Here is a 15,994-nt window from a genome sequence, read left to right as displayed (position 1 = left end):
CTCTCTCTCTCTCTCTCTCTCTCTCTCTCTCTCTCTCTCTCTCTCTCCTCCCACAAGATCTCTGTATTTACAAACTCTTCTTCTATGTGAAAGCAGGGCACTATGGTCCTAAAGTCTGTCCCATTTTCCAGCTAAGGGCTTGGTCGCAGGGTCTCCTCGACTGGGGCAGCCTTCTTGAGGGCATCTTGCCTCCTTCCCATGCTGCCCTTTTCTCTTCAGCTCTCTTCACACCCCACCTCCATTATTATCCCCATCTCTGAACCCTGTCCCCATCATTCCCCTTGTCTACATCCCCCCCCCCTTTCTGTCCTTGGATTATCAGTGGAGGGGGGTGGGGGCTGAGCTCCAGAGCCTGCTGCTGTGACCTAGATTTCAAGGCGAGACGGTTCCTGGTGCTGACAGTCAGAGAGCATTGTTTCTGGCCCAGCCTGGCAGGGCCACCGCTGGGCCCTCTGTCTGGTTGCACCTGGGTGTGCAAGTGAGCATGTGTATAAGTGCCTGTTTCTCGTGGGGCTCATGCTGGCCCTGCTGCCTGGCTTATTGTGTGTTTGTGTCACAGTGCCTGCCACCAAGGGAGGCTTGTTTGTTCTGGTCCAAGTAGGGGGCTGGGAATGGGGCCTCCTGGGTGCATGCTTCTCTCCCTCAGTTTCCCTGCATGTAGGTGGAAATAAGGAATATGGGGTGTGTCAACTAGTCCCTTTCTGCTATATCCCCAGCCCGTTGTTGGGGTGATTTGTGGGCAGTCTCAGTCAAGTACAAGGTCATCTAGCTCCTTGCCCCACCCCTTAGTCTAGCCACAGAGTGTTTATGCCATAATTTACTTTCTAAAATGCTTTACTTTTTAATTATAAAAGAAATATATAGTCATTGTGGGGGAAAAAAGCCCCTTTTTAAAACTCAACACTAGAGTTTCACATTTTATCAAATCCAGAAAGTTCATTCTAAGGTCTGACCTTCTTTCTTCCTGTCTTAGCCACAGTCCCTATCTTAGGGGAAGGAGGGCCTTGAATGTCCTCTCCTTTTTCACCTAAAAATCTTCATAGAAGAGGGATGGGGTGAAGGCCTAGATGAGATCCAGCCTTGCCCAGCCCCCTGTGGGAGGTCACGCTGAAGGTAGTGCCAGCGGGATGTTGATGCAAGCAGAAGTGGCAGCCCCCTTCCTGCCAGACTTTCCCAAAGCTGCATCTGAACCCCTTCTCCCTGCCACCCAGCCAGCCTGGGAACTGGGCAGGGGGCCAGAGCCAGCCGCTTGGTATTCTTGGGCGCGGGGGCTGTAGGCATAGCACAAAGGCTAGGAGAAAGGGCTGTGTAGAGGCCCAGCAGCAATCAAGGGAGAAAATGGGCTCCGCAAAGGTGGGGGTAGCCCATTGCTTCACCCTCCCCACCCCCATCCCGAGACCTAATGACTGAATACAGGGCTGAGCATGGAGGGGCCAGGGGACCATTTGACCAGGCAACTAGGCATCTATCCAAAATGAGTCATTAGTGGGGTGGTGGGGAGTTGAAGTGAGGGACCCCCTTTGCTTCTGGGAAAGAATGGAAGCTAGAACATGAGCTCCAATCAACCTCCCCCAGCCCCTTCTTTGTAGCTTCTCACTGCCACAGCAAGCCTCTCCCTGGTCGTTTTGGTGTGTTTTGTTTTGTTTGACAGGGGGAGGGGTTGCAGGTGGGTGGGGCGATTCTGGGGGGGACTTGGAGACAGCGGGTGAGAAAGTCGGGAGCAGGTTGCTATGGTAACCGCCTCCTCAGTCGGGGAGCTGTTGCCAGGGTTACTGTTAGAGGGGGGAAAAGGAAGAAAAAAGATGGTGGGGAGAAGGAGGTGTGACTTTTCACTCTAGACTCCAGCCTGGCCCCTAGCTTCCCAGTTTCTTCCTGTCTACTCCTACCTCCCTTAGGTCTTCCTTTTCTCCCTCCAGTCCTAGCCTCCCCAACCTCTGTGTTCCAGGCACTTGCCTGGTAGGGTAGAGGAGAGGTGGGTAGTGCCAGTGAGTGAACCAAACCGTGAACCTCAAGCTCAGCCTCCTCTCCCTTTGTTCCCCCCAACCCCAGTCATGGCCGAGTACGGGACCCTCCTCCAGGACCTGACCAACAACATCACCCTTGAAGATCTGGAACAGCTCAAGTCAGCCTGCAAGGAGGACATCCCCAGTGAGAAGAGCGAGGAGATCACTACTGGCAGTGCCTGGTTTAGCTTCCTGGAGAGCCACAACAAGCTGGACAAAGGTGGGGGAGGGGGGACACACGCATCCTACCATCAGCCGTTCAGGCTCAGTTCATTCAGCAAACAGAAATGAGCTCAGAGCTCCTATACAAAGGGCACTCCTTTTTGACAAGGCAGGATAAGAGGGGTGCCCTAAGAGAGTAGAGGGGCTCTAGGGCAGTGGTCTTTACATTCTTCGTGGTGCCCTTCTCAGTAAAAATATTATTCAGCAAAAAATGTTACTCAGATCCTACTGTGCTATTATCATATGTATAATAAAACATTAAAATAGGCCTTAAAGGTGATAAAACTTAAAACCACAAGTTCTAACATTTTCTTATTCACTTTTAGAGACCATTGCTCTGGAAAGGGCTTTGGGGAGGAACTGGTATTTAAGATGGCCCTGAAGGGCAAGTGGGATTTCAAAGGCAGGATCCAAAGGAGGACATGCTAGGCAGAGGAACATAGCATGTTTAGAAGTGGCTGGAAAGGTAAGTTAAGACTGTGATGTGGAGGGCCTTGAGTGACAGGGTATTTGATAGGTGAGATGAGTGACCTGAGGGTGCTTCAGAGATACTAATCTGTAGCATGGAATGAAGGGAGGGAGGCTGAAGGAGGACATGCTACACTTAGGACAGGGGTCCCTAGCGGTCCTGTTAGGAACCGGGCCGCACAGCAAGAGGTGAGGAGTGGGTGCGAGTGAGCGAAGCTTCATCTACCGCTCGCTCCCCATTGCTCGAATTACAGCTTGAACCATCCCACCCCCGCCCACCCTGTCCATGGAAAAATTGTCTTCCACGGAACCGGTCCCTGGTGCTAAAAAGGTTGGGGACCGCTGACTTAGGGGACTACTGCAGTAGAGGGGAGGAGCCAGGCAAGAAGGCATCTGCAATCTCCTAGAACTGGCCAACCCATGGACATCATCCCTCTGGTCATGTCTGTGCCTTCTCATTCAGAATTACCCTTCTCACTAGGCCCAGAATCTCTCCTGGGTTGTCTACAGATCCCACCCTTCTGGTCCTACATGTGCTGCTGGGAAATTCTGATGCTTGCTTGGAGGAAAAGTGAAAGAGGGACAGGGTGGATGTTGGGTATTTGGAAGCCCGGTTAATTTTTCTCTTCTCCCCTCCACTCAGTGTGGAACCTGGTATTTAACCTAAATCCCTCATTCTAAATCTGTAATCTAGAAACTTCACTCATCAATGATCTGCCCTTCCTGAGAAGAGTTCTCTACTGTCTTTTGGTGCTTTAGATTTCTTTTCCTGGCTTAGCTGCCCCTCTTCTTCCAGTGTTGCCTCCTCCAGTAACCAATGTGAGCAACTCAGGCTTGGTTCCTGAAGCCTAATCCAGCAGTGTAGGGGAAGCTGACCTCTACAGCAGCTCTGATCCTCAGTCTCCTGCCTTCCTCCAGACAACCTCTCTTACATCGAGCACATCTTTGAGATCTCCCGCCGTCCTGACCTACTCACTATGGTGGTTGACTACAGAACCCGTGTTCTGAAGATCTCCGAGGAAGATGAGCTGGACACCAAGCTAACCCGTATCCCCAGTGCCAAGAAGTACAAAGGTAAGAGGCCATGCCTTTAATATGTACCTCTGCCCCTCCCATGGATTATCTGTGGAATACTTGAATTCTGGGAGAACAGAGGCTTATGATCAGTTAGCCTGCCTACTGCCTCCCATGACTTCTGTCCCTGGACACATCCTTTTTTGCCCCCAGACATTATCCGGCAGCCCTCTGAGGAAGAGATCATCAAATTGGCTCCTCCACCGAAGAAAGCCTGAGCAAGGGGGAGGAAGAGGAGGAAGGTTGGACCTTCATCAGACCATTCTCTTCCCCCATCCTCCAGGGGAGGGGACAAGGGCATCCCCCCCCATCTACCCACTTACTAACCTGGTCCTAACCCCCTTACTGTGCGCGTGTGTGTGCGTGTGCGCACGCTCTGGCTGTCTGTCTATATGTCTAGCTCATCTAGTTCCTCCTCCTTGTGAGGGGATGGGGGTCAGGGGCTGGGGGTGGGGGAGCTCAGTTTCCCCACTCTAGGGGGAGTTGGGGGCTATTTCTATGCAAATAGAAATGGGCACATTCCTCCTACTTCCCTTTCCTCCACTCTTCCCCCACCTCTCTAAAGTGTGGGAGCAGAAAAGGGCCTGTATTTTCCTACAATGAGGCGGCGAGGTAGGAGTGAGGCATGGGAGAGGTGGGTGAATCTAATGAAAAGCAGTGAGAGGGAAGATGAAGAGGCTACCCAACCCCCACCTGGAAGGGGCAAAGAAAAGCCAGAGTTTGTGTTTGTACCCCAAAGCTGGACTGGCTGAGGAGTCCAGGTTCCAGTAGTTCCTCAGGTTGGAGGGCCTGGGCACCAGCAGGTCCCTTTTTGCTCCCCTCTCATGGGCCTACGGTGGGTATGAGCCAGGGACCTAAAGAGAGAGGATCACTGGATCCTTCCCTGGCCCCAAAGTTCAAACCCCATGGAGAACCCAGCATTAGATACCCCCCACCCACCTCTGCTCTGGAGAGACTGTGCTGGGAACACACCCCATCACTGAGCCTGAGTGGGGATGAAGGCAGAGAGGAGTTCCCTGTTCCACTCCTTTATTCCTACTCAGACTGTTGCACAGGAGTCCCCTGAACCTAGGGAGGTTGGGGAATCGAGATCCTTAGGTTTTAACTCCAATCCTGCTCCCACTTACAGAGTCCCATCGTGGTTATCGCAGGCAACCTTCCCTCTCTCCATGATCTAGAACCCCCTCTCCCCCAAGCCAGAAAGAAGGGAAGAAGCTAACTACAGTGTTTTCCGTTGCACTGATCCCCAATTCAGTCCAGGAGGGGACTCGGTAGCCCCTCTCCCTCAATATCCTGGCACCTTGGGCTTATGAACCCCTCCTAGCCAAATCACTAGAGTACAGTGACCCCAGCCTCCTGCCTGTCCCAAGATAGCCATCCCCACCCTGACCGTGCTAACTGTGTGTACATATATATTCTACATATATGTATATTAAACCCGCACTGCCATGTCTGCCCTTTTTTGTGGTGTCTGGCATTAACTTATTGTCTAGGCCAGGACGGGGGTGGAAGGGGAATGCCACAGTGAAGGGAGTGGCAGAGTCAAATTGCTACATAGTCAAAACAAAAAAAACTTTTTAAACTTTAAATTCACATGCAATCTCAAGAGGCTATTTAGAGAAAGTTTAAGCTAGGAGCTTCTAGGATGTGGGAGCAAAACTTTAGTGGAGGGGAGAGCTGGCTACTGGAAGAGGGAAGAAGCCAGACTGGTTGGAGAGCACCCTCTAATCCTAGCCTAGCCCAGCCCAACCTGCCTGTCCCCTCTGGCCACTGCTGCGGACACCTGCCTTAACACATACACCTCGAGTACTCCACAGTTTTGCCTTAAAGGACCTTCCCAAGTTTCCCCAGTCCTGTCTGGCTTCTCCCTCAAGGAGAGAGAGAGACTTGTAGAATTGGGAGGGGGATAAGAGCAGGAATTATCCTTCCAAGCCAGGATATGTTATGCGAGAACAAGTCTGAGAGAGAAAGGGGGTGGAGGGAGGGAATATATTATAAAGAGCCTTCCTTTGAAGAGAGAAGAGGATGAGATGGGAGAAGGGAGACAGGGTCATTTTCAGCGGAGTCTAGCAATTTCTCTGTAAGGCAAAATAATCTAAAACGACTAACCTGCCCTCCCGCCCCCTATACTGCTGTGAGATTGCCCCTATCCTGTGCTCCTCTGTCTGCAGTGTGCACGGCCTTGTTCTAACCCTGGAATAAAGGTGATTGATTGTACTGTACCTAACTGATTCCAAATTTGTGTGAATGACCTTTGGATGACTGGGGAGGGAGAGCAAAATTTACCCCCAAATCCTTAACTGCAGCCTGGAAGAGGCCAGGAAAATACCCCTAGTAGGATCTCTGCCCTCTCTCATTTTCTAAGTATCGCTGAACTGTGGGGCCTATTCCACTTCCACAGTCTCCCACTGGTGCCCAACCACTGGAAACATGGATATCCCAGACTGGACTTCCTAAAATTGTAATAAGACCAGGGCCAGGCACCTATACTGAAAGGAACAAAAATAGCCCATCACGAATGAATGGCTCACATATCACACACACAGCAGCAGTCGGGGCGGGGGGGGAAGCTTTACTGAGAGAAAATACACAACAAATTCCAGAGTGCATGGTTTCAGCCCACTCCATCACCCCACCAGCGAAAAGAACACAGACCACTCACAGTCACCACACATTCACTACCTCAGGGAGGAAGTACAGCAGCTAACATCTGGTCTGAGAGCTGCTAGGAAAAGGGGCAGGAGGAAGTAGTATCTGGGAATTCCACCCTTTCACTCCTCCCTTCCTTCCTGGCCTGTTCTAGTAGAATCTGACTGTCCCAGGATGCAGAATTCCTGGTTGGGGGCAAAGAAATAGCAACAAAAGTATTTAAGGGCAAGAATGCAACTGGGACTTTGATAATTAGTGACCAGTGATACAATAGGTGTCTGAGCCCCGGCCACCTTACTCAATCCTTAGATTAATGACTTGTCCTTCAATCCCAAGACAGGAAAAGGTGGACAAGGTATAAAGTCAAACCCAGGAGGTCTTTCCCTATACTCTTCCATTAGGAAGGGAGTTGGTGTGGAGTTGGATAGTTTAAAGAATCAAGCAGCTAAAGGTAAGAGTGAGTGTGTCTTCTGTCACACACAGTATTAGGAGAGACGGTCTGCAGTGGCAGAACCCTTCCTGAAGTCACAGTTCAGTCAAGTTTTGAAGATGAGCCAGTCTCTGGTTAGCAGAGCCATCCTGGGAACCCCCACAAGACTTAAGCAGAGGTAGGATATCTGGAGCAAAGAGATGAAAGGGGCTTCCCAACCCTGAAACCATGGTAGGAAAGCAGGAAAGGGCAGAATTCAGGATCCTTCCATTCTTGAGCCTCCTAAAACATAAGGGTTAAGCCCTAATCTCCAGTAGCCGTGCATAGAGGGTAGGCTGACCCCAGGTGATACCTCCACATCATTACTCTCACTCACTCTCTCCTGTAAGTCCCTTTATTGCAGTCATAGAGAATATATAGGTATTTAAACTTCAACAATAATTTTAACATGATACATCCAATTTTGACTTGCTTTTTAATATATTTATAGATATAAAATTAGGCCTCTAACAGTGATAGGGACAGGGAGATTGCTGCCACCAAACAACTTTTTTTTTTTTTAAGTAACAGAAGAGGTAACCACCTTCCTATTCTTCCACTTCTGTCCCTCCTCCCACCTCCCCCCAACCTCCCTCACCAGACCTACTGAGGGGGTGATGGGATGAAGAGAAGAGAGTGAAGGATACATAATCAAGTGCAAAACACTGTGATAAGTACAGAGAATGAATGGGGTGGAAAAGAAAGTGAAGAGTGTGGGATGGTTAGGGGCTCTAAGGACTCCCCAGAAAAACAGGATCCTGGGATGGGGTTGGTTGCTCAGGGGGAAGAAAAACAATGCAACTGTCATAGAATTTTAAAAAATAAAGAAAATAAAGTCAAAAACCTAAACCAAAGAGAGAGTGGCATTTCTACCACCCCCAGTCTGGCCCCTTGGTACTGAACAGCCAGTTATCCCCCCACCCCCCACCCAAGAAACAAGGGAGATCAAAGAAAAGGAAACCCCATTCCCTACCCCAAACCACTTAACAAAATAGGCTCCCCCCTCCCAAAAAAAAAAGGCTTTGGGGAGAGGCCATTTCTGCCAAGTCCTATGCACCTCTCCATGGAACCCCATTCCAGGGCTCAATTCCCACTTCTAGATGCTCTGTAGGTTTGCTCCCCTCTGGCTTGTCCTCCTGGGATGTCTTTTTTTTTTCTTTTTTTTCTTTTCTTTTCTTTTTTTTTTTTTTAAATCTAAAGCAAAAAAGTCCAAAGTGCGTTTCTGCTGAATGTTAGAGCCTGGGACAGGAAAGGGCTGCCCAGGCAGGATCGGGTTGGCAGCCCCAGCCTGCCCCTCCTGGGTACGAGGCCTCAGGATGGCATGCACTGCACCCGGTCAGGGCCCTCCTCCTCGTCCGATGTATCTGAGGAGCTGGGAGACTCATCCGAGTCTGCGTCTGTGGCCCCAACCCCAGGTTCTCGCCAGCGCTGTAGGATGGGAAAGGCTTATTAGTAATTTCCCTGGAACAAGGACAAGCCTGTTAGGTCTTAGCTATAATTTACATGCTCTAGGCCAGGGGTCAGCAGAATTTTTCTTAAAGGGCCAGACAGTAAATATTTTAGACTCATGGGCCGTATCTCTGTCACAACTATTCAACTCTGCTGTTGTAGCATGAAAGCAGCCAGACAACACATAAATGAATGGGTGTGGCTGTAGTCTAATAAAACTTTATTTACAAAAAGCAGGCACTTGCCCAAACTGCCACAGTTTGCTAACCCCTGCCCTAGGCCTCTTGTGTCACAAGAGAAAAAACAGAAGACACCTGAGACGACTCATTTCTTCTCAGCTCCTTCCCCACCCTCATGCCTTTGCCTTTTGAAGACAACCCTGTGCATGCGTGGTGATGGAGAACACAAAGCAGACACCACCTATTTCTGCCAGTGGCTCTTCCAAGGCTACATCAAAGCTCTGATGGGGATGGGGAATAATGGATAGGAAACCCAACTAACTCCACCTGATTCCTCCTAAAGCAGCGAGAAGTATGCCCTGGAACATTTTACCCTCTTGAGAGGGTCACTGCCCTTGGGAGCTCACTTCCCACTCCAGCTTACCCGGTGATGGCGTCTTTGTCTCAGGTGATGCATGAGGAACCAGAGCATGTGGCTATCAAATAGGTCGGTGTGGTGTAAGCTATCTTCATCCCGTTCCCGCTTGTTCTTCTTAATCACCTGGAACCAAAAAGGGTTGGGGAAGTGGGTAATGAATAGGAACCCTGGACCTGATCAGAAAAGGCTGGTGTTCTAGCCCAGTAAAATCTTCCCTTAGAAACTACTGAGCTGGAGTATAGCTAGATTCGACTAAGAAAGGATGCCCCAGGTTCATCCACTGAGAAGATGGGATGATTCTTCCTAAAGATGTCCCCTCTACCATGAACTAGATGCACTTCAAAGCTGCACCCTGGACCCCTGGACTGGGACTGTTCCTAGAGAGGCAATGACAGGAATGTGGGGGAGGGTGTTAGAGCAGTGCCTTTAAAGAACTGTACAGCAAGTTATTCCTTCCTATGACAATGAAAACTCCTAACAGTATGTGGATAAGCAGAAAGAAGAAATCTATAGTCAGCTACTTACATCCTTTAACCCTGTAAGTTCAGTGGAAGTTTCAGCTGTGGGTGCCCAGATCTTGACATCATGGTCTAGGCCACTGGTTGCCAGCACAGGCAGGTGAGGGTGGGGCTCAAGACAGTTTACCTGGTCAGGAGTAAAGGAAAACACAGGCTCAGGGGTATGTGGCAATACGGTTTAAAAACCACTACTCACCTTGAACCAAACAACTGTCGCTGATAAAAGTTAAGACAGCTGCTGGGAAGACAGGCCCACCCATCATAAGCCTAGGCTAAAGGGCCCTTGGGGTGAAAGAAACACTGGACACAGACTGGATGTAAGACCAGGCCTATCTCTCACTTCCTAGGTTTAGGTAGGGGTGGCCTCATCCTGAGATATAGCTCTAGGGGTGGGCGGGTGACTGGCCAAGCATACTGCTGGCTTCACAAAAAGGCAGTGAGGTTCAGATGACCTCATTCTCTCCAGCTTCCAAAGCTCCAACTTGCCCCAGTCTGGAAAAAGCGTCTCAGTGGCTTTCGCCCAGTGGCAAATACATTTTTAAAAATGGAGAAAGCAGCGGCTGCTGCTGAGCCCCCAGAGAAGACTCAGAGAGCAGTTACATTCCACTGTTTATAAGAGCCGGAAGGCGGCAGGCTGGGAAGAGGCTGAGCCTGAAACACAGTAGGGTAGTGGAGACACATACCTGCTTGAGAACCCTGCACACCCCAGGAGACAGCATTCTGCTGCCTGCCATGAAAGCACAACAGGCTCAGCTATAGGACAGCACGGCACCGTGAGGCAGCTTCCTTGGGCACCCACAGCCTCAAGCTCAGCCACCCTCTGGATATATTCACTGAGCAGGAGGAATGAACTACAGCAGCTGAGGCAAAGGCCTTCTGGCTTAGGCAGCCTCCTTCTTTCCAAAGGCACCCATGCCCCCTGCTGTCTGACTTGGAAACATCAGCCTTCCTGGCAGAGCAGGGCAGCTACCACCCCCACCGGAAGAGCTGGTCCCAGATCTAGCTGCTAAAGCATTTTTGGGCTTTTAGTCAGATGAGGAATAGACGGCAAAAGCATCCAGAAGGAAGAAGGTGTGGTCCTAGCCACTCCTCACCTCATCCCACCCCACCCCGTCTTGCAGCTGCAGTACGGTCCAAGGAAACAACCCCTGGCAAACAGCCTCTTAGTTCTCTCTGGACCAACCTTCCCTGCCTCGCCTGCACATGCAGAGAGCAGCTGATGGGAAGCCAGGGTCAGCATGGAAAATAAAACTGACATACAGACTTCCAATCTTCTTTGTCTTCCATTTTACAAATAAATTCTCAGAAAACACTGAAGCTAAGTCTGAGTCTAAGAGTAAAGCAGAAACCACATATCCCTTCTTTCTTCTTTTATTCCACATATCAGCTCATTACAAAGTTTATATTTGGGCTCTTTTAGGCAGTGTGGAAGAGGTTCCAGCATCTGGAGCAGAGGTGGCACTAGAGAGAAAAACTCCATTGCCAGAAAATATTATCAAAAGATATGTGACAACTTAACACATACAAACTTGAACTCGTTCATTCATCTCCAGATAAGCCCTTGCTACCCTTCTAAACTCTGACCTAGCTGTGCTTGACAAGTCAGCAAAATAAAAAGGCACAGGGGAGAAATTCCTTGGAACTTAAGACTAAGGACAAAGCCAATGGCAAGAGAGTAAGTTACATATAGTACCTGAGTTGGAGCTTGCAGGGGAAGCCAACAGAGAGCTTCTGGGCCAGAATACCTGGTCACTTCACCCGACCTGTCTGCATGCCAGGACTTATCCTGTCAGTAATGCCTGAGCAGAGAAAAGAGCTCTGGCCTTAGATGACTGGGCTGAGGGATGCAGGTGATGGGATAAAGGAGCAAAGTGCTTTCGGGAGACTAAGGATTGTCCTTTGACATCATCCCCCACCCTTGCCCCGAATGCAAACCGTGGAAGGACTAGAGTTTGAGCCAAAAACAGAATTGAGATACCTGGGCAAGGTGGATGAGAATTTCAAAGATCCCTTCTGGTTCTAATAATCTACTTAATGATATAGTCTGCATTCAGGCTGGCGCTGGTGACCCCACTGCTGGGAGGTTAGCACAAAAAATCAGAAGGAGCCAAGTGAGGACCACATAGATCATTCAGCTTACACAGAGGCAAGAACAAGCCAGGAATCTCGCTGCAGGGTGCAGTCTTTATACCTCTTGTTCTAGTACCTCACTCTTAGGACCACTAAAACTCAGGCCTGGGGCCCACCCATCCTACGCAAACGCCCTCCCAACCTGAGCACCTGGATTAATCATCAAACCCTGACACCGGCTAAGCTGAAAGGAGATTGGCCTGTAGAGTGATTCTGGACCACAGACAAGTGCTGGCCTGGGGGAGGGCATTCAGCCCTGCATCTCTCTAGAATGGAATGAAAGACAATAGTTTATGATCAATAAAAGATTCACTGGCCCCTTTTGACTTTCTTATGACTACATGCCTACTGCCGACTTCTCATTAAGACTCCAGTGTTTTGGGTTTGTTCACTACAGATGATAGAAGAAGACCTATGGAAAAGTAGGAAATGAAGCAGGCAACAGTGAGACACACCTTCAAGTTCTAGACTCTTCTCCACTTATATTCAAGCCATAGAAGCTTTGGGTCTATACTGGTCCCAGGTCCCCAAAATTTAGAGGAAACCAGAAGAAAGTCTGAAATAGCCTCACACCAGGATAAGAGACACACAAGAAGAAATGGGATCCCAACTGCAATGGACCATTCTAAACTCTAAAACCACTCTGGATAAACCTCATCAAGAGATGGCTGGGCTCTTTGTAGCTCCCCACAGCTTAAGAGGAATGAAAAGGAAGAAAGAATAAGCATCTCAGCCATCCCTTAGAAGCTCTTAACAGGACTGTCTTGGGTAGTCAGTAAAATGCAGTTGCCCAAACTGCCTCTTTCTTATCTTCTGTAGTCTGAAAACCTTGTAATAGAAAGCTACTGAATCCTTCTTGACTCTAGGTCTCAAAAAAGAAAAAACAAAAAAATTTATGGTTAGGTAGATACATCCTAAGAGCTGACCACCTTTCACTCCCCAACTCACGATCCTCAGGCTTCCTTTTTGCCCTATCTCTATGGAGGCTGTCTGCAGAACTCAAAGGACAGGCAGACTATGATATGATCATGGGTTGTATAGCAGTCAAACAACAGCAAGAAAAATGGTCGCGGCGGTGAGCATGTTTCTCTCTCCCTATATATGCATACATATTATGTGTGTTTGTATCAATAAATAGACCATATTCTGATTTTCCCAACTGTCAGAAAAAATGCTCCTTCTAGCTTGTATCCGCTAATCCAGGATCTATTCAAGATCACTACTTAGCTACCTACTACAGTGTGTAGGATGGTGTGCCCTGAACGCTAATGCTTTTGTTTTGGAAAAGGTCCATGCCTAAAGATACCTCACTCAGGCCAGAGGTTCTTCCCTAAAATCCCTTTCTCCTCTTAATAAACCGTGCTGTAGAGAGGCAGAAGACAGGAAAGGGAAGAAAATATTCCATTAAAACCTCAGCACCCCCAGACTATACTGTCTTTTTATTTAGCTGGCTAGACCTCTAAGACGTGGTATTACATTGTCAGAGTGAGAATTCAGTGGCCCTGCTAAAGCCTACCTTAATGACTGGAGAGAGTAGAGAGCCAGCCAGCCCAGCACACCATACTCACCACGCCTCCCTTGTCCCCCTCCATGAACTGAATGATCTGGCAGGATGATTTCTCCCAGAGGAAGATGTGCCCGCAGTCACTACCGCTCACCACAAACTCACTCTTGGGGCCATAGAAATTGACGCCTTTTACTGAAATGACAAATGAAGAAACAAACCACATGAGAGTTGGCATCAGGCCGACATATATTTACCTCACAGGAAATTTAGTTATTCACAAATCTAAATCAGCTAAGAGCCAAAGAATTTCTTTCACTTTCACAAAACAAATCAAGGGATTATGCATGTATAATAGACAGAATAAGAATCACACCAGTTCCAGAGACTATTTATATTCTCCTAAAGAGGTCCATAGAGCTGAGGAGTTTGCAGTCCCTAGCAACAGCCTCAGTCTCATTAGTTTGCACCCTACGGAGCAACCACAGGCCTCACTAATGCCTCACCTGTCCCAACCTGAATGGCCCCAGCTCTGCCCACTCCTAGGCAGCACTGTCCTATGCCCTAGGATTATCCTTGGTATGTGTGCTTCACTGGTACCTTGTCAATGCTTCCTGGGTCATTAGGTGACCTAAGACTGATGAAGGTATATGCCACAATTGCCTATAAGAAGCACCTGAACTGTGCGTGTTACCAAGACTGAACAACAGGGTTCCCCCTGAAATTAGTAAGAGAAACCAGGAGTCCCAACTGCTACATCCAGTTCCATACCAATCATGAGACTGGAATACTTCCTTCTGTATGCCCAAGGACTAAGATCCAAGTACAGGTTTTTCCCTCTCCTCTCACCAGCTCAAGAGAAAAAAGGAAAACTAACTGCTCTCCCCAGTCAACATTATGACAGACATATGATAGGAGCACTAATAACAACAAAGCGCAGTGATTCCAACTTTTCTGTACATTAGAATCAAAGGGAGCTTTTTAAAAATCCTAATCAACATGCACCCCATACCAATTAAGTCAGAATGGATGGGTATGGAAGCCAGGCTTCAGTATCTTTAAAAGACTGTCAGGTGACTTCATTGTACAGCAAAGTTTGGGAACCACAGACAGAACAAAAAAGGCCAATCGTCACTGCAAACTTGGGTGAGGTGCTATCACCATTTCTCCTCTTCTGCCTCATTCAAAAGAATTATTCCCTCCTCTTCCCTGTAAGTACAAGCTCAGCCCCCTATTTTAGGCAATTCAGTACCACTAACTAAGGAGGGCTTTCCCAAACTCCCTAATACGTCTTTTAATCCTGAAGCTACCTGAAATCATAAGAAAAATATAGTCAGTCGAGTCTCCTTATACCCAGACCAAGTAACATCACTGTAGTGGTGAGAGATGCTCCTGAGCCCTCTCTCCTCTAGCACAGGAGGGCCTATGAAAACTCCAGCCCAATTAGGCTTGTTGTCACTTGGTGACAGATGGCCTACTTCTTTAGGTAGTTCTTATTTGCACAACCTGCATGAGATACTGTGGTTCTTCAAACCCACAGACTTGGGGTACAGAAACCTAGAAAGACAGTCTCACCTGTGGCGTTATTTCTGTGGCCCTTATATCTCTTAATATACTGGGCCCCATCACTGTGAGAGGAGTTGAAGAGGTAAATGTCTTCATCATTGTAACTGGCCAGGAGCTCTGCCAAGAACAAGCACACAGCAGTGAAGGCAAAGGCTGAAAAAAGCTAGGACCAGGAGTTGGGGGTTGGGGTGGGGCTTCTTGCCAGTAGTGCCCCCTCCTAATACCCAGGTATAGCACCCATCTTACTCAGTTGGAACAGCAGGCACTTCAGGTGTCTAGGGTAGACTAGGAACATGCTGCCAACCCAGGGGTAGCAGAATGCCCAGGAAGATCATACCCATTAATTCAGGAATGAGTCAAAGGCATAAGAACCTGCTCAACCAAACAGCCTGGGCTTTAGGACAAGCCCTGCCAAGTATCATCTGCAGCGTTCCGCAAGTGCCTGGCATCTCCAAGGGTCATCTGCTGCATCCTCCCGCTGTGTGCTCGCCATCGGCAACTACTCCCCAGCTGCTCCGCTCGGAGCTAGAGCACAGCGGTGAGCACCGGAGGGCACACGCCTCACTGGCTCAGCAGCTCCCTAGACAGAGGGGGCATGCCAGCCTAGGAGCTGGGCCCTGCTCACGTACCTGTGCCGTCGTGGCTGTACACAAGACAGGTGATGTTTGCTTTGGACTCACTGTTCACCTGCAATAAGGAGCAGATACTGTCTGATGCCCCACCCCCCCATTTGTTATACCACCTTCAGGAAACAGGTTTTCCTTCAAACTCCCCTATATCCTCTCCCAGAGACAGACAGCTAGAGATAGAGACAGAGAGAGAGAGAGAGAGGAAGAGAGAGGAAGATAGACAGAGAGATAGAGACAGGAGTACAACTGATGAAACGTGACCACCTCGGGGGGAGAGGTCTTTCTACTGGTTGTCTTCTGTGTGCTAGCCATTTCATATATACATTATCTCATTAGGCCTTACCATCATGGTACAAGGCAGTTATCTGTATCTCTATTTTGTCAATAAGAAAACTGAGGCTAACAGAGGTAAGGTGACTGCCCAAGATCACCAAACTGGTAAGTGGTAGAGCCAGGATTCAAATCCAGGTGTCTGACTCCAAAGTCCAAGCTCTTCCCACCATACCAACAAGTTTGGGGGCAGGCTTGGGGTTGAGTCAGGGAAGCCTGGAGCCACTGGCCCTTCATGAATCTTACCAGGTGATGAGGGCAGAATTTCTTGAGTACTCCATTGTTTTCATTCTCATCAATTTTCCTCTGGTCATAAATCCTACGGTGGAAGAAGCAATGAAAATGTCAAAATTTACAAACATCCCTTGAAGAGTTGCAATTCGATG

The 15,994-nt window shown here is 48.8% G+C and overlaps 2 protein-coding genes across 9 annotated transcripts in view; one reads left to right on the top strand and one right to left on the bottom strand.

The window, feature by feature from the left end:
- The window catches only part of PEA15 (proliferation and apoptosis adaptor protein 15), an 11,913-nt gene extending 4,301 nt beyond the window's left edge, over positions 1 to 7,612 (top strand). Inside the window, exons 2-4 of one of the 2 annotated variants that reach the window (XM_029227381.1) lie at positions 2,050 to 2,223; positions 3,612 to 3,767; positions 3,921 to 7,612. In XM_029227381.1, the coding sequence (XP_029083214.1) occupies positions 2,052 to 2,223; positions 3,612 to 3,767; positions 3,921 to 3,985 (393 nt within the window). In that variant the 5' untranslated portion in view covers positions 2,050 to 2,051 and the 3' untranslated portion in view covers positions 3,986 to 7,612. The remainder of the gene's footprint in view (positions 1 to 2,049; positions 2,224 to 3,611; positions 3,768 to 3,920) is intronic. The other variant, XM_029227382.1, reaches the window with a different exon arrangement.
- A 384-nt stretch (positions 7,613 to 7,996) lies between these two features.
- DCAF8 (DDB1 and CUL4 associated factor 8) overlaps positions 7,997 to 15,994 on the bottom strand; it is a 42,518-nt gene continuing 34,520 nt past the window's right edge. For all 7 annotated transcript variants that reach the window (XM_029227377.1, XM_029227372.1, XM_029227374.1 and 4 more), the window contains 7 exons: positions 15,855 to 15,927; positions 15,279 to 15,336; positions 14,659 to 14,766; positions 13,148 to 13,278; positions 9,457 to 9,576; positions 8,938 to 9,054; positions 7,997 to 8,313 (listed from right to left, as the gene is read on the bottom strand). In XM_029227377.1, coding sequence (XP_029083210.1) covers positions 8,197 to 8,313; positions 8,938 to 9,054; positions 9,457 to 9,576; positions 13,148 to 13,278; positions 14,659 to 14,766; positions 15,279 to 15,336; positions 15,855 to 15,927 — 724 coding nt within the window. In that variant the 3' untranslated portion in view covers positions 7,997 to 8,196. The remainder of the gene's footprint in view (positions 8,314 to 8,937; positions 9,055 to 9,456; positions 9,577 to 13,147; positions 13,279 to 14,658; positions 14,767 to 15,278; positions 15,337 to 15,854; positions 15,928 to 15,994) is intronic.

This window comes from Monodon monoceros, unplaced genomic scaffold (assembly GCF_005190385.1).
Source record: "Monodon monoceros isolate NGI ecotype Baffin Bay Population unplaced genomic scaffold, NGI_Narwhal_1 Super_Scaffold_18, whole genome shotgun sequence".
NCBI lineage: Eukaryota > Metazoa > Chordata > Mammalia > Artiodactyla > Monodontidae > Monodon > Monodon monoceros.
This window is presented reverse-complemented; position numbering and strand designations above follow the sequence as displayed.